The sequence below is a fragment of the Lithobates pipiens genome, unplaced genomic scaffold (assembly GCF_037356315.1).
Source record: "Lithobates pipiens isolate NorthernLeopardFrog02 unplaced genomic scaffold, aLitPip1_a1.2 Scaffold_19, whole genome shotgun sequence".
Classification (NCBI taxonomy): Eukaryota; Metazoa; Chordata; class Amphibia; order Anura; family Ranidae; genus Lithobates; species Lithobates pipiens.
In genome coordinates, this window is record NW_027507764.1 from 231,537,250 (window position 1) to 231,562,867 (window position 25,618).

Genomic DNA, 25,618 nt, shown 5'->3' on the forward strand with positions numbered 1-25,618 from the left:
TATAGGGGTGAGCGGATCCCGATCCAGGATAGCGTTGAACAGGCCCGTTACCTCAGGTCTCAAACGATCGGCTTCGACCGATTCAGGGAGTCCGCGGAGACGAAGGTTATGTCGTCTACCGCGGTTATCAAGGTCCTCCATGTGGCGATTCAGATCTCTAAGTTGCAGGGTATGAGTATCTATAACCTGGCAGGACCGACGAAGTACCGTGGAATGTTGTGCCGTTCTGTGTTCAACATCTTGTACTCTGTTCGCTATCGTTTGAATGTCTATGCGGAGCTCCGAAATAGCCGCCGTTAATGTTTGCTTAATATCATCCGCAACCGATCTAAGATCGGTAAGACTGGGGTGGTGTTGCGGTTCGAGTACAATCTCACCAGTAGCTGAGGGAGACCGTGAGGATTGTGAGGTGATTTGAGGTGATGGCGGGCCTCGTGTGGACGCCATATTGCTGGCCTGAGAGCGGAGCATCTCAGGGACGTTTTGACTCGTTCCGTGTGACAAATCTCGAGGAGACCTGGATCGGGACGAAGAGGATCTACGGGAGGATGTTCCCATGTCGGTTTGTAAACCGTGGGTTCGAGTTTACCTCCGGTATCTGCTGTTTTCCCTCCGTTGCAGCAGGAGCTCACAAGTTAGGCTGCCATTCTCCTCAGCGTCCAGGCCACGCCCCTGTTTTCTATTCTGTATATACTATATTTTGTTGTAACTGTTACAAATGGCATCCTGAAGAGGATAGTGACTATAAAGTTGTAGATTAATTAGCAGCCATGAAGAGGTCTGAGGTCATTTGACGCATCTATTGATAAAGAAAATGCATGTTCAGCATGTTACAGGATGAAGCTGAGCAGCAAATAGTGGACTGCCCATCAGGAATCGGGATTAAAGATGAGTGTGAGGAATACATGGGACTCCTGACGGAAATCCCTAGAGAGTAATGCAAGATGCATGGCTGCGTGAAGAGAAGCTATGTGTTAATATTAAATAAATACTGGGATTTAATCCTGTGTAACAATGTGTTTCAGGTAACTGAGAATATATGTGCTATTTGCTATCATTACAACACTGTATTAGACTTTTGGACAGATGCATCATAGTTTGCAGTAATTATAGTGATGCAATCTTGTATATATTTATTTTAAATAAAGTTTGCTGACTTTAATGCACTACAGTTTTCTGTTTGGAGCCTCTAGTATATACTGTATTTAGGATTAAATACAAATTATAGTTAGCCACTTACCAATAAATTTTAGTTTCATGTGGTCATTTTTGCTATACATTTTTGCTATACGCAATTTTGATCACCTACCTAGTATAAGTGCATGTACTGTTTTGGCTTCCAAAATGTCTTGCTATTACTTCAGGAAAGCTGTTTGAATGACTAGAGTCAGTGCTGTTGAAAAAAAATAACATGCTAAATTACATTCCTTAATTTTGCTGTATATTTTCAGTGATCAAAACAAATTATAGAACACAATGTTTTGGAAACAGTAATATGTAAATAGTACATTGGTTAAAATAAATGAAATAGGTACAGCCAATATAAGATAAGGTTTTTTATGTATACTCTATGTAAATCCATTTTAAATGTATTCAATATTTTTGGGCGGTTTCCAGGAGGAACTGCATGCTTGTTAAAAGCTAGCTTCATGTTTAACAAAAAGGCTTTATTTTGCCTCCTTCTGTCACCCCCATTAAACAAAGTCAGCATTGCTTTAAAAAAGGTTTCACAATATGGTAAGGAGAGCAGAACCAACTTTTATGTTTCCCCGATGATTTAATTTCTTGTGGCAATGTTGATTGCCATAAAGCAAGCATTTGCTTAGTGATGGAAATTAGAAAGGAGCAACGATCTGGTAAGAGCATTTACATAATTAAAACTAAACTGACACTAAACTGACACTAATTATAAGCTTACCTGAAAAATAAAGCTTGTTCATTAGAATATAGGTCAGAAGACAGTTTAAGTGGTGGATGATCAAAAGAAAATGGCTTCAAATTAAACATCCCCATTGCCATTGTAACAAAGAGAATAGGTAACACCAAGTTAGCCAAAGATCCTTTCCAGTCTCGTCTTGTGTGGTGAAAATTATAAATTAAAGAGGCGCTTATTTGTAATAAGTAAAGTTGGATTTTTTGCATAGTTTTCTTACTCTTCACAGTGTAATTGCAATGATTATTTTCATCTAATGGGAAAAGAAAGATACATTTTAAAAATTTTCAACCATAATTCATAACTACATACTTTAACTAGGTTTAAAAAAATATGTCCATAAAATTCAGGCTCCATTTTTAAACTCCAGCGGTTTTGGTGCCCAAAAGACAAAACCAACTAGCCATAGATACTATGGACATTTTTTTTCCCAAGACCACAAAAACTGTTTGTTTAAAACTTTGAAAACATTTTATACCCTCCTTTATAGGCATAACCATGCATGCCATTGACTATAAAAAGTGTTTTTTTTTTCTATTATTGGTTTGGTACTATGGTCTCAGGAAAACATTCCACAACCTAAACATAATAAGTATAGACATTCCTTTTTACCTACATGTCTGTATAAAAAAAGCATATTCTTACATTCTTATCTCTATGTACAGCCCTTAAAATACAATTTTCAGTTACTAATCTTTATATTGTCCTTTGTTATGTATATTTTAATATTAACATTAAGCTTGAGTCAAGTTTTACAAGCAAGCATAATTCGTTTAATGTTAAATTTACATGAAATGTCAAAATCTCTTTCAATCTAGTTACTTGACTTGATTCTTATGATCTGTTTAAAGTAGAACTTAATGTTAATAAATAAAAATGAGGGAACAGGCAGGATTTTTAATGCAGAAGAGACATGCTTTGTCTTTTCTGCATTAAAGCTATTTACCTGCCTTTCTGCCCCTGTATAGTGAGCTGTGCACACGCAGCTTATTTAAAAAAATTTAGCAATGCCAAAGCTGACTGCATTACTGTACATGCGATCAAGACTCTGGATGCCGCATCGCTGGAGCCAAGGTGGGTACAGTATTTCTTTAAAGAGGGGTGCTTAAAGCTACAAGCAAAATTAAGGGTTGGATGTTACAATTTATATATGAATACAGTTGCAAGACTATGCAGTCATCATGTTTATGTATTTATTTATACTATATATCCTACATTTTTGTTTGCTTAAAGAGGAAGTAAACCCTGATGGGTTTACTTCCTCTTTTTTTCCCTGCAAAGGTAAAGCATAATGGACTACTATGCATCGCATAGTAGCTCATTATGTGTCACTTACCTGACACAGGAGCCAGCGAAGTCGCCGCTGATCCCTGTAGTCCGCCGCGTCCATCTTGCTGGTGGCGTCTCGCAGCTCCGACCAATGACAGCGGCGAAGCCGCGATGACGTCACTCCCGCGCATGCGCACGGGAGTCGCGCCTCGCAGCTCCGCCGCTGTCATACGGCGAGGCCGCGATGACGTCACTCCCGCGCATGCGCACGGGAGTCGACAAATTTGGCAAATCCATTCTTGGACTTGCCGCATTTAGTGCGCATGCGCGCCGCTGTCTACGGCGCATGCGCCGTAGACAGCGGTGCCCATTTTCGGGCAAATATCTCCTAAACCATATAGGTTTAGGAGATATTTCTTGGACCTACAGGTAAGCCTTAATCTAGGCTTACCTATAGGTCCAAGTTGTTTGGAAGGGTTTACTTCCCTTTTAAGCAGCTGCTGACTATCATTGGATGTTTCTTCAACATATATGGTTATTTAGTATTCCAAAGTCTTTCTACAACTCCAGTGCTCCTGCAGAAGCCAAATATAACACATTAATATACTGTAATGCCCCGTACACACGACTGGAATTTCCGTCAGATAAATCTTGGACGGAATTCTGTTCAAGCTTGGCTTACATACACACAGTCACACAAAAGTTCTCTGAACTTTTGACCACCAAGAACGTGGTGAATAGGGATGAGCTTCAAGTTCGAGTCAAACACATGTTCAACTTGAACATTGCCTGTAATATATTAAATATTCCTTTAAATTTTGTACCTGGGGGTGTGTATAGTATGCCTGTAAAGGGGCGCATGTTTCCCGTACTTAGAACTGTCTCTGCACAAAGTGTAATTTCTGCAGGAAAAAAAGTCATTTAAAAACACTCGCAGGTATAATGAATTGTCGGCTCCTCGTAATACAGAGAACAATCGTTGAAAGACATTGATAAAAAAAAAAAGCGTGGGGTTCCCCCAAATTCAATTACCAGACCCTTCAAGGTCTGGTATGGATATTAAGGGGAACCCTGCGTCAAATTAAAAAAAAAATGACATGGGGTCCCCCCAAATATCCATACCAGACCCTTCAGGTCCCAAAAATCCATACCAGACCCTTTATCTGAGCACGCAACCTGGCAGGCCGCAGGAAAAGAGGGGGGAAGAGAGAGCGCCCCCCGAACCGTACCAGGCCACATGCCCTTAACATTGGGAGGATGCTTTGGGGTCCCCCAAAGCACCTTGAGGATGCTTTGGGGTCCCCACAACCCTGGCCGGTGGTTGTGGGGGTCTGCAGGCGGGGGGCTTGTCAGAATCTGGAAGCCCCCTTTAACAAGGGGACTTCCAGGTCCCAGCCCCCCCTGTTTGAAATGGTAACGGGGTACAAAATGTTAAAAACACACACACACACACACACCGTTGGGAAAAGTCCTTTATTAAAAATATATATATTTTTTTAAGTGGCATGGAGTTCCCCCCAAAAACACATACCAGACCCTTTATCCGAGCAAGCAACCTGGCAGGCCACAGGAAAAGAAGGGGGAGGAGAGAGCGCCCCCCTCCTGAACCGTACCAGGCCACATGCCCTCAACATTGGGAGGATGCTTTGGGGTCCCCCAAAGCACCTTGTCCCCATGTTGATGAGGACAAGGGCCTAATCCCCACAACCCTGGCCAGTGGTTGTGGGTGTCTGCAGGCGGGGGGCTTATCAGAATCTGGAAGCCCCCTTTAACAAGGGGACTCCCAGATCCCAGCCCCCCTGTTTGAATTGGTAACGGGGTAAAAAATTTTAAAAACACACACACACACACACACACACACACCGTTGGGAAAAGTCCTTTCGAAGAAAAGGGGAACAAGGGGAAACAAGGGGGACATTGGGACTTTACATGAAGTACGTGATAGCAAGAGAGCAGAAGGTGAAAAATCCTTTATTAAAAATAAAAAAAATGTAAAATATTCCAGCAGTGGTAATCCACTCTTGCTATCCAGTGATGGATAATCATCTCTCCAGGGTCCAGCGATGGGTGATCTGATCCAGCGATGGGTGATCTCTCCCTCCAGTGCAGCCCATCTATCCTCTGTCTCTACTGGAGACACGGCGGGAATCCCGGCAGCCTGACACTTCTTAGCTGAGGAGGTAGCAGAGGATGGATGCGCTGTGCTGGAGAGAGAGAGATCACCCATCACTGGACCCCAGAGAGATGATCATCCATCGCTGGATAGCAAGAGTGGATTACCAATGCTGGAATCTTTTTTTTTTTTTTTTTTTTTTTTTTTTTAATAAAGGAAATTTACATGTTTGCAACAAAAGTAGAAAAAAAAATCTGAAATATGCCTTTTTTAAGCCCATCTAGTGGCGGTGGTGAGGGTAATGTAGGAAGGCCTAGATAGTTGGGTATTCTTTAATTGGGAGGACTGAGAGAAGAATTTGTCACCAGAATCACCTCAATCAAGTTGCGTGTGCTGTCTCACTGACAAATTAATGGGGGAAGGGGGGGCTATTCATGATCCTATTGTCTTGATTACTGTTGGGTCCAGGGACAAAATACATGATGGAGGATACTTAAGAATGCATTTAAAGAGCTAGGCTGCAGGTTAAAGAGAATACCCTCCAAAGTTATATTCTTTGCAAGGTGGATATGGAATGGAGGGTGAAATAAAATGAAGATGCGGGTCAGGATATGGCAGGCAATAAGGAGATTCCCATGTTACAAACAACCCTTGGCAATTACAGTACTATTTGTACTACAAAGAATAGGGATGAGCTTCGTGTTCGAGTCGAACGTACGTTCGACTCGAACATTGGCTGTTCGTGCGTTCGGCGAATTCCGAACGTTTTGGCCGTTCGCGTCAAAATTCGAGTGACGCGCGCGCGGACCATAATGCACTGCGTTGGCGCAGTGCATTGCTGCCCGATGATTGGCCAAGCATGCACTGTGACCCCGCATGCTTGGCCAATCGCAGCGCCGGCAGCGAGGAGAGCCATGATTGGCCACAGGCATCCTGCCTGTGGCCAATCATAGCTCAGGCTGTGTAGTGCACACCCCACACTATATAAGGCCGCCTTTGAGGCGGCCTCGTGTAGTGTGTTACTTAGCATCTGAAGCAGTGGGTGTTCTGTGTACCTTCAACACAGTACACACCAATCGTTTTTGGCTGATTTCCTATCTTGCTGCTGTGTAGTGGTTGTTGTCTGTGCCCTGACTGCAGTATACACCACTATATTCACCTCACCTATATAGCTAGTGATCTAGCTTTAACCACTTAACAACTGCCCATTGCCGATTAACGGCTTCAGGGGGGTTGTTTAACTCTGAGAGGCCGTTAATTAACGGCCTCCCAGAATTCTGCTCTCGCGTGCCCCGAGGTGTGCGCACTCGAGAGCATCCGTGACCGCCGGATCGCATCACGGATCACGGTAAACGGCCGCTCATAGCGGCCGTTTACCACGTGATTGCTCCGTTAAATGACGGAGTGATCACTTGGAAACAAACCGGCGTCATGTTATGACGCCTGTTCCTCCCTCCCCTCTCTGTACCGATCGGTACAGCGGAGGGGAAAGAGATCGGTGTCAGCAGCGATGTGGGCTGCATCTGCAGTGCCCACATCGCTGCTCACCGAATTTAACCCCTCAATTCCCTGCCAATACTCTGCAATACCAGTGCATACTCTGCAGTACCCTGCCATTACTCTGCAGTACCCCCCATTACTCTGCAGTAACCCCCATTACTCTGCAGTACCCCCCAATACTCTGCAGTACCCGCCATTACTCTGCAGTACCCGCCATTACTCTGCAGTACCCCCAATACTCTGCAGTACCCTGCCATTACTCTGCAGTGCAGTACCCTGCCATTACTCTGCAGTACCCCCCATTACTCTGCAGTAACCCCCATTACTCTGCAGTACCCCCAATACTCTGCAGTACCCTGCCATTACTCTGCAGTGCAGTACCCTGCCATTACTCTGCAGTACCCCCCATTACTCTGCAGTACCCCCAATACTCTGCAGTACCCTGCCATTACTCTGTAGTACCCCCCAATACTCTGCAGTACCCTGCTATTACTCTGTAGTACCCCGCCAATACTCTGTAATACCCTGCCATAAATTGCCATACCCAGCCATACTCAGAGATACCCAGCCATACTCGGTGATACCCTGAAATACCCAGCCATAGACGCCCCCCCACCCCTCACGGCCCTCCGGTGCTTCTACCAACTCGCCAGTACGATCAAAGCCAGAATCTTTTTTTTATTTTTTATTTCAGGCTTCCCAGCCTAGAGGTGAGATGTGGGGTCATATTGACCCCCCAGATTTCACTGTAAAGAGGACCTGTCACCCCATATTCCTATTACAAGGGATGTTTACATTTCTTGTAATAGGAATAAAAGTGATCAAAAATATATTTTTGGGGGAAAAAATGTCAAACTAAAATAAATAAAGTAAAATGAACAATAAAAAAATAAAATAAAAATTAAAGCGCCTATGCCCCCATGTGCTCGCATGTGCCACACATGTGAGGTATCGCCGAGAATGTTAGAGCGAGAGCAATAATTCTAGTCCTAGACCTCCTCTGCAACTCAAAACATGTAACCAGTAAAAAAAAAAAAATTAAAGTGTCGCCTATGGGGATTTTTTAAGTAGCGACGTTTGGCGCCATTCCACGGGCATGTGCAATTTTGAAGAGTGACATGTTTGATATCTATTTACTCAGCATAACTTCATCTTTCACTTTATGCAAACATTGGGCTAACAAGTGGTTAATAATAGAGCTTGCAGTCAGTAGTGTTAGGAGATAGTGCGTGCTGTCTGCGTGCTCTGTACCCAGTACATACCGCTATAATATAGGGCAGGCCCCTACTTTCAAACATCCAACTTACAAACATCTCCTACTTGCAAACGCAAGGAGACAGCAGCAAGTGAGATGAAAAAAGATGGACGACAAAACAAATTATACAGGGGTGATAACCCTTCCCTATGTTTTCCAAAAAGCTTAAAGATAGTTTTTTTTACTGGAGCTACACTTTAAAAATGTACCGGTTGAAAATGACAAACAGATTCAACTTAACACAACAAACCTACACAGTCCCTGTCTTGTTTGCACCGCCTGTATACTGCTGTTCTGAGTATATAGGGCCTGGGGGCCACACGCATTTCCTTTTTTTAATATGGGTACGGGGTTCCCCTTAATATGCGTACAAGACCCAAATAGGCTGGTAATGGGCAGGGAGGGCTACCCATGCCATGTTTCTCAATGATTTTCAACCATATTGCAGGAACCAGATATAACATTAAAACCGCAAGCAGTTTTAAATGGTGTTATTTCCGTTTAATGTCATTTTGTGCAGGGACTGTTCTAAACACGGGAAACACGTGGCACTTCACAGGCATACTACAGACACCCCCCAGGCACCATATTTAAAGGAATATTTCACTTTTTTTTTCACTTTAATCGTCATTAAAATCAGTGCTCCCGCCAAAACGGACGTTTTTAAAACTTTTTTTTGCAGTGACCCATGTCCCCTGAGACAGGAGGCAGGTCCCCAAACCCTTTTTAGGACACTATCTTGCATATTAGCCGTTAAAATTAGCACTTTCCAATTCGAACGTTCGAGTCCCATAGACTTCAATGGGGTTCTAACGTTCGTACCGAACGTGGGGGTCGTTCGCAAGTTCTGGTGCGAACCGAACCGGGGGGTGTTCGGCTCATCCCTAACAAAGAATATAGAAAATACAAATGCAAAATACAATTGATTATAGTGTTCACCAATTGCAAAGGTCATCTAAGCATGATGAGAACTATGACTCAATTACTATTCTTCAATAAGGGTTAAAAGCGCTCCGCTAGTGGTCTAATAGCTCCACTAAAACAGCAGTAAAGTGCAGTTAAAACTAGCTGTGCTTTACTGATAACTCTGCCCGCAGCTCAGTGTGAAAGAGCTCTAATAGTAAAAAGATCAGGTCTGAGCATGTTGGTTCTTTACATGATATCTCAGTGTAGGTGTCTGTGGACAAATCAAATACATTAGATATCTACTTCAGCTCTGTATATATAGATGAAATGGGGATAGTATTGACTTGGACCCAAAGGAACCACAAAGTACAAAATTGATATATTCCAGAAACGTTTAGACAAAATTATGGAGACTAAAGCTTCTGGACATGATGGCATCAGGGTTACCAACCATCAGTACATTTATTGACAGTTTGTAAAAATCTGTGATTTTTACAGCTGTCAGTAAATGTCCGTTAGAATAAAAATTAGAGTAAAAATCTGTGATTTTTCCAGGTAGGTTAGTGTTGGGTCACCAAGTGTAAGAAAGAACCCCTTGAAAGCTTGATTCAGCACCAATAGCCACTTATCCAGGTAGAGTTTGGAGCCAATTGGGAACATTTTTAAATAGAAGCAGGCTGGAGCTGGCAGTGGAAGGAGCAGGGTGGCCGCATTAGCTAAACCTGCTTCTCTAGCTCTAGCTGCAGAGTAATCTCAACTGTACTCCTCCTGCCACCTCTTTGTATTAGGACCCAATGCTTACCTGGCAGCAACAGCTCCTGAAGCCTATGCTCATAACCCCATGTTCCCTGCAACTACATTAACTCTCCTCCTGAGTAACCTGTCTTGCTATTTTGCAGCTACAGTTCTCTATCAGGTACTGTCAAGGAGGGGGATTTGGCACAGGGATAGAGTACTGTACTGGGAGAGGGCAATTTGGGAGGAAAAGAGGGCCCCCTGTACTATGCACTCTGTATTCAGTGCACCCATATATTGTGTAAGCAGTGCACCCCTGAATCTTACGTAGCGTACCCCTGAACCCTGCACTCTGGACGTGACAGCTTTTTTGGCATCTTCAACCTGCTTCTGATGGTGGAATGCTCTCTGGGAAATGGCATTTATGAAGTCTGCTAATAGCATCAGAGAGAAGGTTTCCTGGGGGGGGGGGGGGGGGTAGATTTGGTGTAGGGGACATAAGCATTATAAATGGCCAAATTAATAAGATAGATGGCAATATACCAGACATGGGACCTCCTTGTTGCCAAATAGGTTAAAGCATTTGATTGTTGAAATCCACTTCCCCATCTAAAGATTATAATCTTGGACACATGCAGGCTTTTGAATGGGACCGTGTCTTTCAGAAATCTTCACTGAGGTGTCATAATGAATGGTGGACAGGACGTACACGTACCTCTTATCCTTCCACTTCACAGCCAACACTTTGTTGTTTCTCAAGCTTGCCGATTCCCCACTCTGTAGCCTTGTGTTAACTAAAGATTGTGGGCAGCCCTTCCTGTTTTTTCTGTACTGCAAGCCAAGGTTTTTGCATGGTGTAGGTGGCGGAAAAGGGGCAGGCTGGTGTAAATGTTATCCAGGTAGATGTGATAACCTTTTTGGAGAAGTGGGTATCCCAGGTCCCATACAATTGTTTCCACTTGTGCCAATGTAGGTTGGGCACTTAGGGGGCTGGAGCTCGGAATTTCTTCCTTCATATATGCAGAACATGTACAGATATCCCGTGGCTCTTTCACAAAGCTTGTAGAATTTTACTCTATATCTGGCCCCTTTGTTTGAAATGTATTGTTTGATTCCTAGCTGGCCAGTGAAGTGTACAAGGCACTCATTCTCACATATATTTTGATCAGGCACATAAAGTTCGGCAAATCTTTGGGAAAAAAAATTAATAAGTGGGCGACTTTTGTATAATTTGTAAAAGTTGGTATGATCTTGGGGAGAGTAATGGGTATTGTCGCTTAAGTGAAGGAAGCGCATGATCATCTCATAGCGAGACCTGTGCATTACAGAAGAATAAATGGGCATGTTGTGGATGGAGTGGGTGAACCAGTAGGCATGTCCTTCATTTTTTTTGTAAACACCATGTTAAGGGTGAGTCTCATAAACAATATGAAATCCTCCAATGTCAGATGTTTCCACTCATATGGACGGGCATAGGAAGTATTGAGGTTGCTATCAATATATTGTTGGGAAAATAGATTTGTCTGGTCCACAATAAATTGGAGTAAAGGCAAAAATAAATGTAAAAAATTAATTTCAGAACATTTTTCAGCATTAGCCTGCACACCTGGCTGTGCGCTGAAAGGGGGGGGGGGGGATTCTTGCTGATCCTGAGTTGGAAGGCAGCCATATTGGATTGGCTAGAACAGCTGGGAGGTATGTATGGGCCCTGATTCTTGGGAGATGTGACACTCCAGTGCTGGTACTGGGCCTTTCATCCTGGGGTCTATTGCCATTGGCATTTGCTGATTGGCCATTTGGGTGTGTGACGCTGCTGGTGGCTGCCCGATTTTCAGTGCGCCGTATCCTTTTAGGAGGAACCCTTTCTCCCTCTGATTTGGTTGTCGATCCACTTCTTTTGATGGATTCATATACCAAATCGGAATCTCACTGTGAACTCCCCGCTGCTCTCATCAGTAATGCAAATGATCTCCATACTGATGTAAACTTTTTTGGACATGGCTTGGACTGGTAGACGGCTGATGGTGGCTGTGTGACAAGTTCTCTGCTGATGGTGGCTGTGTGATGGGTACTCTGGTGAAGGGCAGCTGTAGGAAGGGTACTCTGGTGATGGGCAGTTGTGTGATGGGTATTCTGGTGATGGGTGGCGGTATTGATTGCCGATGTGCGACAGGTGCATTGCTGATGGTCATGGGCAACAGGTACACTGCTGAAGAGTGACAGATGCACTTTATGGGCACTGATGAGGACAGGTGCACTTTATGGGCACTTATAGGCGACAGGTACACTGGGGGGCGGGTGACGACAGTAACACTGCTGACGGGCACTGATGGTCTTTGTGTGGTGCTTGAGGCAGTACGCTGACAAGACACAGATCGATAACTCAGGCTGTTTCCTGGCTCTCCTGTGTGTGAGGAGAGGAGAGCCGGTAACAGCCAGTAGGGATGAGCTTCGTGTTCGAGTCGAACGTACGTTCGACTCGAACATTGGCTGTTCGTCCATTCGGCGAAATCCGAACTCTTGGTCCGTTCGCGTCAAAATTCGTGTGGCGCGCACGGCCCACAATGCACTGCGATGGCGCAGTGCATTGCTGGCTCATGATTGGCCAAGCATGCACTGTGACCCCGCATGCTTGGCCAATCGCAGCGCCAGCAGCGAGGAGAGCCATGATTGGCCACAGGCAGGATGCCTGTGGCCAATCATAGCTCAGGCTGTGTAGTGCACGCCCCACACTATATAAGGCCGCCTTTGAGGCGGCCTCGTGTAGTGTGTTGGCATCTGAAGCAGTGGGTGTTCTGTGTACCTTCAACACAGTTACACACCGATCGTTTTTGGCTGATTTCCTATCTTGCTCTTGTGTAGTGGTTATTGTCTGTGCCCTGACCGCAGTATACACCACTATATTCACCTCACCTATATAGCTAGTGATCTATCTTTAATAATAGAGCTTGCAGTCAGTAGTGTTAGGAGATAGTGCGTGCTGTCTGCGTGCTCTGTACCCAGTACATACCGCTATAATCCACCTACATAGCTGTTCTCTATTTGAGCCCAATTGCCATCTGCAGGAGTTATTGGAAGTTGTGTGTGCCTCCAGCACAGCACAGTATACATCTGTATATACCCCTTTATCTCTGCTGTTTTCTGGTTATTGTCTGCGTGCCCTGACCGCAGTATACACCGCGATATTCACCTCAGCCTAAGGCCCAATTTTTCTGCCCCTGTTTAACAGGGGCGTTTAAGTACAATTTTTGATGCAATGCTTTGCAGCAGGGCTAATTCCAGCAAAAAAACTAGAGTATATGGAAGAGGTTGCAGTGTGGTGGCACCAGCAGCAGTGCCTAAGGCCAAATTTTTCTGCCCCTGTTTAACAGGGACATGTAATTACAATTCTTGATATAATATTTCACAGGAGGGCCCCTTCCTGTGCCCACCCAGAGTAACGGTAAGGACTTATAGTGTTGTGGCACCAGTACCACAACCACCAAAGGTCAATTTTTCTACCACTGTTCAACAATGGCATGTAATTACAATTCTTGATATAATCGTTCACAGCAGGGCGCTCCAGCGGCCACCAAGAGTCACTTTGAGGGCTTACAATGTTGTGGCAAAACCAACACCTTGTTCCGCCATTTCTGCAGAGCATATAGGGCAGGCCCCTACTTTCAAACATCCAACTTACAAACATCAGACAGCAGCAAGTGAGATGAAAAAAGATGGACGGCAAAACAAATTATACAGGGGTGATAACCCTTCCCTATGTTTTCCAAAAAGCTTAAAAATAGTTTTTTTGACTGGAGCTACACTTTAAAAATGTACCAGTTGAAAATTACAAACAGATTCAACTTAACACAACAAACCTACACAGTCCCTGTCTTGTTTGCACCGCCTGTATACTGCTGTTCTGAGTATATAGGGCCTGGGGGCCACACGCATTTCCTTTTTTTAATATGGGTACAGGGTTCCCCTTAATATGCGTACAAGACCCAAATAGGCTGGTAATGGGCAGGGAGGGCTACCCATGCCATTTTTCTCAATGATTTTCAACCATATTGCAGGAACCAGATATAACATTAAAACCGCAAGCAGTTTTAAATGGTGTTATTTCCGTTTAATGTCATTTTGTGCAGGGACTGTTCTAAACACGGGAAACACGTGGCACTTCACAGGCATACTACAGACACCCCCCAGGCACTATATTTAAAGGAATATTTCACTTTTTTTTTTCACTTTAATCGTCATTAAAATCAGTGCTCCCGCCAAAACGGCCGTTTTTAAAACTTTTTTTTGCATTGACCCATGTCCCCTGAGGCAGGAGGCAGGTCCCCAAACCCTTTTTAGGACAGTATCTTGCATATTAGCCGTTAAAATTAGCACTTTCCATTTCGAACGTTCGAGTCCCATAGACTTCAATGGGGTTCTAACGTTCGTAACGAACGTGGGGTCCGTTCGAAAGTTCTGGTGCGAACCGAACCGGGGGGTGTTCGGCTCATCCCTAACAGCCAGTTACTGCTCTATATTATTATATGTTATTAGTGGTGAATTGCAAGGTTCACTGTGGCGGTCCCTTACTTTTTAACCTATTTATGAAGTATATAGCTTTTGGAATTAAAAGTATAAGCTCTGTGTTTGCAGATAACACAAAGCTGTGTAGTGGAATGACATCCTTATAAGGTGTCTCCATCTTATAAGCAGACATAGAAACATGCAAATGTCCTGGATCATGTACAACTGCCCAAGTGGATGAGAACTACCAGAGCTTAGACCACTGCTATCCCAAACTCATAAACCAATGAGACATAAAGTGAACCAAAAGTGGGATAGTGCCATAGAAAATTAATACAAATCCAGCCTTGGGTAAATAAAAGCAAAAGCATTTATTACATGGGAGATACAAATTGAAAGTTAAGGCATACAGCAGTCATAGAGCGGGTAACCGGTGGACATTGTGGACCACAACAATGTGATGCAAGTACCTGGAAGCTGGAGCCACATGGATGACAGGGGATCTCCTGGATATGAAGGAAGCCAACTGTACTGATGGGCAGGGTGTGAAGGAATGGCCGCAATCAGGAGGTCCCAAGGAGGGACAGTATTGTAGATTAAGACGTAAGTTCCTGTATCTATGATAGAAGCAGGCTGGAGACACCAGGGCAGATAGATGACAGCCAAAACACCAGGAAGTGACAGTCGCTTGCAGGGAGAGACAGCGGTGCCCACGGCCTGAGGATGATTTCATGGACTGGCAGAACACAGCCATGGAGATCCACCAACTATGGGCAGCACCAAGCATAGGGGCCGGTCCAAGGATTCTGAAGCCAGAAGTACATGGAAAAAAGCTGACAGCAGTGACTGCATGTTTTGGGGCATAACCCCTTCTTCAGGTCATAAGAAGAAGCTAATGGGTAAAAACTACATAATGAATTTATAAGGAAGAAAAGGGGGGGGGGGGAGGAGGGGCTGGAAGCCTGTGTCTTAATGCTCCATCCTCAAAATTTTAACAATTTGTGATCCTATAAGTCCCCGTGCATGATGAGGTGGTGATATCACAAGGGGTGGAGTATCTGGGTGATGTCACTGGATGGCCACACCCCATAGCTATATAAGAACTGGCATAAAACTCAGCTGACACAATGGGAGCCAACGTTGAAGGAGGACCACATCAGCAGCGGCAGAAGACATCACTAGAGGGAGAAGACCAGAGGAAGAAGACCGGAGGGTGAAGACATCAGAGGAGGAAGAAGGCATCACCGGAGGGAGGCTATCAAAGGAAGAAGACATCAGTGGAGGGAGAAGACAGTAGAAGGATAAGACTGGAGGAAGAAAACATATTGGAACTACGACAGGGGACATTCTTCAATCAATAAAGGACTTGTCCAAAACCACCTCTTTGTTTTTTGTAACACTACACTTCTTTTTTTGGGTGAATGGGTAGGGGTACAATGTACCCTATACTCATTCACATAGGGGGGCCTGGATCTGGGGGTCCCCTTGGTAAAGGGGGCTTCCATATTCCGATAAGCCCTCTTGCCCACAGACCCCCAAAACCACCACCCAAGGTTGTCGGGAAGAGGCCCTTGTCCCCATCAACATGAGGCACAGAGGCCCCCATCCCAAAACACCCACCCCCCCATGTTGAGTTTATTTGGCCCGGTATAGTCCCCCCTTCCTGACTTGCCAGGCTGCATGCTCAGATAAGGGTCTGGTATGCATTTTGGGGGGCAAACCACTTTTTTTCATTATTTTGGCGTGGGGTTCCCTTTCAAGATCATTAGAGCACAAGTCGCACCAGTTAAGATGATGATCTGACTTCGATGCAACTTACATTCAAATTATTTGTCTGAAATCTTGCCCAAGTCAGACTAAAGTAGTGCAGGAACCTTTTTTAAAGTCAGACCGACACAAGTCAGACCAGTTAAGACGCCTCTCATAGGGAACCTTTGATTTTGATATGACATGCAATTTGTGCTCCCAAAGTCGGAGCGTATGTCAGAGCAGTGTGAACCGGCCCTTAATTGGAAAAGCTGAAGCTACAGTAGAAGCTGATAGCCTACAATGCACAGCTGCACCAGAGTTTGCACTCTCCGTATTTAGTAAATCAACCCCTGTGATTGCTTATTAGAGTAATTATCACTCTAAGCCCTTGTACACACGGTCGGAAATTCAGATGGAAAATGTCCGATCGGACTGTGTTGTAGGATAATCCGACCATCTGACTTTTTCCGTTGGAATATCCGACCAACAAAGTTTGAGAGCTCGATATAAAATTTTCCGACAACATGATCCGATGCGCATCAATTCCGATCGTGTGTAGCCTAGTCCAGACAAAGTGCCACGCATGCTCAGAATAAATTCTGAGATGGAAGCGCTCGGTCAGGTAAAACTACCGTTCATAATTGATATAGCACATTTTGTCACGCATTTGTCACGCTGCACTGTTAAAAATTGTTTAATGTGTTTAATGCTGTGCATTCTCTTTTTCTTTATAATGCTACAAGAATGAAGTTGTTTTGCTGCTCATATTCACACACACTTCTCCAAAACGTATTTCTTTATTCTTTTTCCTGATTTCATGAATACAAAATTTTAATTCGTCAGATCTCCCCAATCATTTTTTTTTTGTAAATTTTGTGGTTGGTTTTTTAATCGAGATCTCCTTTTATGACATTTTGCTCATCTTCATAATTTTTTTGGTTTGTTTTGTGTGTCAACTTAACACAATTATTATATTTTTATTTTATTTTATTTTTTATTTTATTGTTTTCTTTTTTAATCTCTAGGAGGTTGTTTGGTGTTGGTGCCCCTTGTTTTAATTTAACTTTGTATTTTTGAAATGTACCTGCCTACTCACAAATAAACTGTCCCTTTTTAAGTAAAACACATAGGCAAGTATTTCTTGAACCAAAAAAAAAACCCTTTATTTAGGTCTCATAAACAAATAAAGAGGGAGGCAGTGCTGGAGAAACTGGGGAAATTAGCAAAGCCTTTGGCCCCCAGGGCACACATCAACTATTTAAATACAAAAATTGGTGGTCTGAGGAGTACATATCTGAGGGAGAACAGTCTGGTCCAGAAGTCCAAGAAGCCCACAACAGCAGCAGATCACATCTATGTCCCCAGGCTGTGGTCATAAAAGAGCCTGCATCTTCTGTCAGAATAGACTGAACCCAGGTCATCACTGAACCCAGGTCTTCCTTCCACGCTTCCTTCCAGGCTGTGGCTGTGGTGCTGGAGGTGTGGCAGGAGGAGGAGCATGGTCAAAAGTCACACAAGTGTGTTGTTTGTGTGATTTGGCCCTTCAACCCCTTAGTCAGAGCTTGTATAATTAGCTCCTCACACATGAGGTGTTGACCCTCCTCCATTTGCTGCAGTTTGCACGGAGCCAAGACAGCAAAGGCCTCTTGATATGTGGGGGTGGCTTTGAGGGCCACAGAAGCCTCCCCAATTAGATTGAGCGCCGACTCCTCCACATTCCCCCCCTTTCTGGCCCTTTTGGGTGGAAGGCGGAGGGGAGGGACTTGTGATTGAGTCAGGCTCCTAGGCCTGCCCACCTCTTGGCTGCCACTTACCCCTGCCTCCTCCTGGCTGCCACATTCCACAGCCACCTCCTGGCTGCCACATTCCACACCCTCCTCCTGGCCGAGGTCTTCCTGTGTATGAAAAAGGGATATAGTTTAGGTTTTTGGTTCATCAAACACACACAATTTTCAGCTCTTGATTGTTGCAAATTGTGAACAAATAGAAAAGACTATCATTCTGAGCCCAGCATTTTTCATTCTTGGCCCAAGTATTTTGGCCACTACTGTGTATTGATATGTGAAACACTTTCTAAAATCAGCAATTATTGAGCAAAAATCAAGTTAAACTCATTAATTTTTACTCCAAAAATATATGTAGAACAATACTATACCTGGCTTAAGCTAGGCTCCTCCACACCTTCCTGACTGGAAGGCCCAGGTTGGGCGTTGGAAGCCTCAGCAGGGGTGAAATCAAGCATAGAAGGAAGTGTGGAAGGAAGAGTAGGGAGGGATTCCCTGACCTCAGCCTGGTCTGACAGAAAATGCATCCTCTCATAGCACCACAGCCTGGGGACATAAACTTCATCTGTTGCTGCTCCAGTTTTCATGGACTCCAGCACCTTCGTGTGCTCCCTCAGATATGTACTCTTCAGGCCACCAATGTTCATTTTTAAATAGTTGATGTCTGCCCTGGAGACCACCAGCTTCACAAACTCCAGCAGTTTCTCCATCGCTGCCTGCCTCTTTAATTTGTTGCTGTAGTGGGGATGTTTAGCTTGCCAAAGACAGGGCAGCTCCCTGTACTTGTCAATGAACAGGGGGAGAAAGCTGTGGTTGTTAAACCCATCCATATTATTATCTGCAAGACACAACACAAGACAAACACCAATGTCAGGCTAAACTTTCCTAATCTTGTCCCAATATACGCCTCAATCTAGAAGCAGTATAGGCTAGTGATGTACCAAGTTAAAATTGTACCTTTGTTTGAACGATCGGCGTGTCAGCTCCTCCCTCTGCTCACATATCATACGTACGACACACGCGTGTTGCGTTTTATATACAGTGCGCATGCATGAAACTCTGCCCGCCCCTGACGCTCTTTCTAGTCTATTCCCCGCCCCTTCTCTTTTGGCAGAGTGGGGAGAGCACATGGCGGAGACACAGCAGGGGCATGCTAATTCCACTAATGAGGCGGAGGACGAGGAAAGCCCGGAGCCTGAAACGCCCTGATCCTGGAGGAGAAGATTTAAGGCCTCAAATATGTCTTTTTTTGAGATGTTGGAGACGGTGGAAATAACGACTAAGGAAGTATGGACCTTACCCAAACCCAAATGACATAAAGGCCAAGATCATGACTAAAGTTGTGAAGAGTCTTCAGAAGAATTTTGGGGTACGAAGATCCAAGGATCAACTGAGGAAGCGCTGGTCAGACCTGAAACTGAGGGAGCACGATCAGAACAGAAGGATCAAGCAAGTTCTTCAAAAAAAGTAAGTAGTTGCCATGTGTTCATATTATTATTATTATTGCTTGCATACTGCTCCATGTGCTTTGATTTAATATTGTACAGTTTAAAATGGCCACTTTCATGTTCATGGGTTCAATCGTTCGTAATAAACATCGTTCGTTATCCCACTCCAAAGACTATGTTTTGGCAAGTTGCACTTGACTACATTTGTTCATACAACAGGTAAGTATTCCAGCCTTAGAAAGTGTCAAAATAATGTTTTCACCTTTGAATCCTGCCAAAAAACACAATTGTATGACACTTCCAAGCAATGTTTCATATTCCTATTTCTGCCCTCAAATATCTGTGTGCCAAGTATTACTTTTTTACATTCTCATAGGGGAGAGAAAACTCGGGACGTCTGAGGACACCAGGGACCCCACACCTCCCAAAGAAGGGGAAATACCAACATCAGAAGCAGAAGAGGAGGAGGAAGGAGAGGTTGTAGAGATTGGTGAAATTGACACCACAACAGGTGAGTGTCTGAGACCACAGCTTCAGGTAAGCTAATCAATGTATGCATGCATATTTATAATACACTGTTTTTTTGGTTTATTTTTAGGTGATGTGGATGTTGTGGAAGAAGAATCACATTTTACCAGTGAAAGTGCCCAGATCCTCATTGGGGAGATAATGGGGTGCAATCGCAATTAAGATAATATCAAGAAAAACATCAATGATGTTCAGCAAAAAATTAAGAACATCTCCCATCATGGGGGTCACTGTACGCGCTTTGTGGTTGCAACCCCTTCCTTGCTACTAAAGTGGCTGAGATGAAGGGGTTACACCCCCAAAACACGTGCATTGATACCCCATGATGGGGCACATGTTGACATTAGGCATGGGATCAGGAGGAAAATGGCCACTTTTTGATTCACAATTTGTGTGCATGCTCCAAATTTGGCTTTTACAGGGGTGACACCCCATGTGATGAAGGCAATATCAACACAGTTTGTACATACGCATGTCTGATATTGTCTTCATTTTTCAAAGTTGAACTTTGTAAGTTTCTGTATTCTGTATGTTATGCTTTGATACATGCCTGTTTACACAAAAACGGCCCGTTAGATAAATGTTACCAAAAATAATGTTTACTTTCAAAAGATTTTATTTTTTACGATAAAGGCACTTACATACATATACCAGAATATAAACAATCTGCAGCAGGGAGGGCCCGCTGACACAATGTAAGTAATGAAAACAGGAGACATTAGTGAAAGACAGACAATATCAAAAGGGTACAGTCGGCATGCCCCTCCTCAGCGAGGGGTTAAACAAAAGAGAGGTAAACAAAGGGTGACCCCCCGGGGAGAGCCCACCCAATAGAACCGTTAGGGGTAGCACCCAGGAGCCCCCATCCCGACACCCCTAATAGGGAACTTGCTGTGCCAGGATGGGGGAGTATCCTCCCAGGCCCCCCCCTCTCAGAGGGATAAAGAAGTTGATGGACCGTCCGCAGTGGGCCCCGTAACATTGACTTGGACTGTACGGTGAACCTGTCAATTGCAGCTCTGTTGAGCAAACCAAAAACTTAGAACGTCTAGAAGGACAGAGGAAAGAAGAGAGGAGGAGAAGAGGGGGACAGAGGGGTAAGGGGATGTAAGCTATGTCCTAAAAGGGTGGAAGGTTATAGCGGGAGAATGTTTAGCATTCAATGTAAGAGGGGGCGCTTTAGGGGTGAGGTCTGGTCACTAGAGGAGAGCCTGGGGGCACCCCAGGCAGCAGAGAGATTCCCATGTAACGGGCCCAAGGGTCCCACACCTTTCGGAATTTAGGTGTGGTATCTGACAGAATACCTGACAGTTTTTCTTGGGACATTATCCACGATATCTTCCTCTTAACTGCGAGGAAGGAGGGTCTGGGTTGCTTCCATGCGGAGGCAATCGCAATTTTGGCTCCTAATAGGATAAAATAAGTTAGTTTCTGAGTGATACCAGACAGCAAAGGAACAGGGGCATTGAGTAACGCAACCTCTGGAGTTCTCGGAACCCGGCAGCCTGTGACTAAATAAATCAAGTTAAAGATTTTAGTCCAGAACGATCGAAGCCTAGGGCATTCCCACCAGATGTGGATCATGGAGCCACGAAGTTGGCACCCCCTAAAACATAAGGGGTTAGCCGTGGGGTATATTTTGGCTAGCCTGACTGGAGTGAGGTACCACCTGGTTATCAATTTAATGCTAGCCTCCATTAGAGAGGTGTTTTGGATCCCACGAAAGGATCTGGCTAGGGCCAGCTGCCAGGTTTCGAGACTGCCAGAGGTCTGGAGATCAGATTCCCATGCCGTCATATAGGGGGATTTGCCCGTTGGGGAAGTGAGAGCCGCATAGATCACTGAAATACCACCCCTCTGCTCCCCGATCCTACCACACCAGGCTTCATATTCAGTAAAGGGAGAAGGAAGGGGTTTGTTTTTCCAAAGTGAGTTCAAGAAGTGAGATATTTGTTGGAAGTGGAACCTCTCTGAGTCTGGTAGCTCTAAGTGTTCAATACAATAAGCCAGGGAAATCGGACCCCTTGAATTGAAAAAGTGACCTATCCGGTATAGTCCCTTGTCCAACCACCATCTGAAGGCCTCAATGTCCAGACCAGGGGGGAAGTCGTGATTACGGAACATGTGAGCAAGGGGTCTTAAAGTGGAGACTAGGGAAGGCTCTTTGCGAAGACCGTCCCATAGGGCGCAGGAGTGAGATAGGGATGGGGACATGATGGGCGGCCTGGCTTTGGGCGGGCACCACAATAGAAAATCTAGTGTAAAAGAGGGTACGGAACAGCGTTCTATGGACTGCCAATCCGGTTTCTCGTATTTGGAGTAGATCGAGGAGAGTTGGGCTAGGCGAGCTGCAAGGTAGTATTTGTGAAGGTTAGGTAAGCCCAGCCCCCCCCTGCGTCTGTGCAGGAAGAGCGTGTTTTGCGGTAGACGGTACCCCTTATTACCCCAAATATATTTCAGTATTTTGCTTTGCAGAGAGCAAAGGTGGTCCTTCCGAACTGGTATTGGAAGGGCTCGAAAATAGTAGAGGATTTTGGGGAGAAGGGTCATTTTTATGGAGTTAATCCGGCCAAGCCAGGATAGTTCATGTTTAGACCATGAGGAGAGATCAGTTTCCAGCTGTCTGTATAATTTGGGGTAATTGTGGGCATACAACATCTCTATTTTAGGTGTAAGGGAGATACCCAAGTATTGGATGGCAGTGTCACTCCATTGGAACGGAAAGGATTGTTTGAGTGAGAGGACTTGGTGGGTGGGGAGAGAAACATTCAAAGCCACAGACTTGGAGTAATTAACCCGCAAGCCTGAGACCTTGGCAAAGTCGTCTAGTACCCGGGATAAGTTGGGCAGGGTTGTGAGGGGGGAAGTGAGGAATAACAGTATGTCGTCCGCGAAGAGTCCGCATTTGTGCGTTTGACTACCGCACTGGACACCTCCAATGTCTATGTTGTGGCGGATTGCGATCGCCAGTGTTTCAATGGCTATTGCAAATATGAGGGGGGATAGGGGGCACCCCTGTCTGGTCCCCCTGGTGATGGGAATTGGAGCGGAGAGGTATCCCTGCATTTGAATTTGGGCCCTCGGCTGGGAGTATAAGGCCCGTAATAAGCCCAGGAAACGAGACCCAAATCCCCACCTGTCAAAGAGCTGGAAGATGTACTGCCATGAGACCGAGTCGAAAGCCTTCTGAATATCTAAGGAAAGGAGGAAGCCAGATTGTTTGGGTCCCCCTTCCCAATTAGACTGTAAGATGGAGATAATATCGATCGCCCTCCGAATTTGATCAGGTCCCTGTCTGCCGGGGATAAAACCAACTTGGTCCTTGTGGACGTAGCGTCCGATGAAGGAGGCTAGCCTATTGGCCATAACTTTCGTGAGAATTTTGAGATCATTATTAATAAGGGAAATCGGTCTGTAGTTGCTGACATCTTCCAAGTTCTTGCCAGGTTTGGGGATGACCGTGATATATGCCGTGTTAAGGTGGGGATCCAGGGGGCCTCCATTAGCTTTATGATTACCGAGATTGGCCAGGTGAGGGGCTAGCGTGTTGGCAAAGGCTTTATAGTAAGGGATCGAAAGACCGTCGGGTCCAGGGGCGGAGCTTTTTTTAAGATCCTTTATGACTCCCAGTATCTCCTCTACCTGGAAGGGGGCTTCCATGACTTGTTTGTGCACGTCCGATAAGGCAGGGATGGGGAGTCCCTCCAAAAACTTTGGAAGGAGGTTATCTTTGGGAGATGGGGGGCTACTGTAGAGAGAGGTGTAAAAGTTCTGAAAGGCATTCAGAACTGTGACCGGATTAGACGTGGGCGGGTGTCCTGCGCTTCTGATCCGAGGGAGGGTGCTTAGCTTGGTTCTAGGGGAGAGTCTATTAGCCAGGAGTGTGCCTATTTTGTCCGCCTGTGAGTAAAACTTGTGGCCAGACCACCTAACCGATTTTTCTGCTTTCGTGGTGAGGGCAAGATTGAGTTCTAAGCGAGTCTTGTCTAGTATGGAGGTGGGGGTGCGGAGGGGGTCCTTTTTGTGAAGAGCTCTGAGTTTAGAGTATTCCTCTTCTAGCTTCAGGATGGTTGATTGCCTTTCCCGTTTTATTTGAGAACCTAATTGCATGAGTTTTCCCCTAATAAACGCTTTGTGCGCCGCCCACAGGGTTTCGGGGGAGACATCAGAAGTCGCATTAATAGAGAAATATTCCTGCAGTGCTTTGTCGAGATCCATAACTCGTGATGGCTCCGAAAGGAGAAATTCATTTAACCTCCAATGCCTGGGGTGTCTCCCACTCGAACCCCCCAGGGCCGTCACAATTACCAGCGAGTGATCCGAGATCACTGTGTCAGTGATGGAGGCTTTGAGCATCCTGGGAAGGAGCGAGGAGGGGACAAGTATGTGGTCTATCCGTGCATATGATTGGTGTGGCGCTGAGAAGTGAGTGTAGTCTCTCTTTGTGGGGTTTAATTCCCGCCAGACATCGGATAACCCATGAGCGTGAAGCAATTTGGCGATCCGTAGGCTTGCCTTCGTGGGCCTGGTTAAGCGGGAATGTGAGGGGGAGGATTTATCAAGTCCTTGATCAAAGGCGACGTTAGAGTCCCCTCCAACAATAACCGTTCCCTCTAAAAGAGGTGCTAAGGTGCGCAGCAGGGATTCGAAGAATTTGGCCTGACCCGTGTTCGGGGCGTAGTAGGAGACCAAGGAGTAAAGTTGGTCCCCCACAGTGCCCTTTACAAGTAAATACCTGCCCTCCGGATCCGCTTTTTCAAAACTTTTATTGAATTTGCATGTTTTGGCAATCAAAATGGCCACCCCCCTGGTCTTGGATTCCGCGTTGGCTAAGTAGAACTGAGGGAAGTGGGCATGTAGGAACTTGGGACTATACCGGATAGGAAGGTGCGTTTCCTGAAGTAGAATTATATCTAGTTTCAGGGATTTGTAGTAATCAAGGGCTTTTCTCCGTTTGATGGGGGAATTAAGACCCTGAATGTTATGGGTGGCTATCTTAAGCCTAACAGTCTGTGGATCAGCCATGGAGCAGAGGGGGAGCCCAGCTTCTGAAAGCGACCTCACTTACCCAATCCATAGCGGGGTTCTCGGTAAGAGCATTGGGATCGGTGGCCCGTGGTTGTCTCCCAGGATACCATGCCGACTGGGTTAGCTCAGCCCGACCTGAGGAGAAAAGAAGTAGTGTCATGTAAACATTCAACGGGGGTAGCTTACCATCAAGGGGGGAGAGAGGAGGAGAAAGGGCAAGGAAGGAAAGCGTTCCTGAGAAGAGAAAGAGGAGATCAGGGCAGGAGACACCCCCCGAAATCCCAAGAAAGAACAATGTAGACAACCGACCCATAAGGTCAGAAGTCCCGACCCTCAGACGCCTGGGAAAGGCCGAGGGAGGGAGAGTTACACATGTGGTCCCTCGCGGAACTGGGGACCCCTAGTCGGGTAACTACCCGAACTGTGAAATCAACATTAAATAACAATAGAAGATAAGCAGCATTAAGAAAAAAAAACTTTAAGGCACGGCTAAACATAATGATTAGAAGACACTGGGGCTAAACAATGAATGCTGTTCTTTAGGCAAAAGGTAGGATGGTATATCCAGGGAGGGTGCTGGGGAATGCAGCCCCCTGAAGAGTCCTCAAAGCAGCCTTAGGGCCCATTTCGAGGGGACGCAAAAAATATGAGGGGTTACGGGCAGTCCAGTAGATGGACGAAGTACTGCATAGCGTCCCGGGATATTGAAGGCAATGGGGAAAAGGGTAGCACAAGTCCTAGGCAAGGGGAGGGCAAAAAGGGTGGAGGGCCAAACTTTCAATGTTTGGGGAGCAGTCCTCCGGCCCTCTCCAGGACCTCGGATGGTCAGTCACAGAATGGAGAGTCTGAAAAGGGGTCTGAATGTTG

The 25,618-nt window shown here is 45.3% G+C and overlaps 1 protein-coding gene across 1 annotated transcript in view; it reads right to left on the bottom strand.

Annotated features, from left to right (window-relative positions):
• Positions 1-786: 786 nt before the first annotated feature.
• Positions 787-25,618, bottom strand: part of LOC143998049 (glucosylceramide transporter ABCA12-like) — a 73,735-nt gene continuing 48,903 nt past the window's right edge. Inside the window, exons 5-7 of the mRNA XM_077493824.1 lie at positions 1,919-2,186; positions 1,310-1,393; positions 787-799 (exon numbers count right to left, since the gene is read on the bottom strand). Coding sequence (XP_077349950.1) covers positions 787-799; positions 1,310-1,393; positions 1,919-2,186 — 365 coding nt within the window. The remainder of the gene's footprint in view (positions 800-1,309; positions 1,394-1,918; positions 2,187-25,618) is intronic.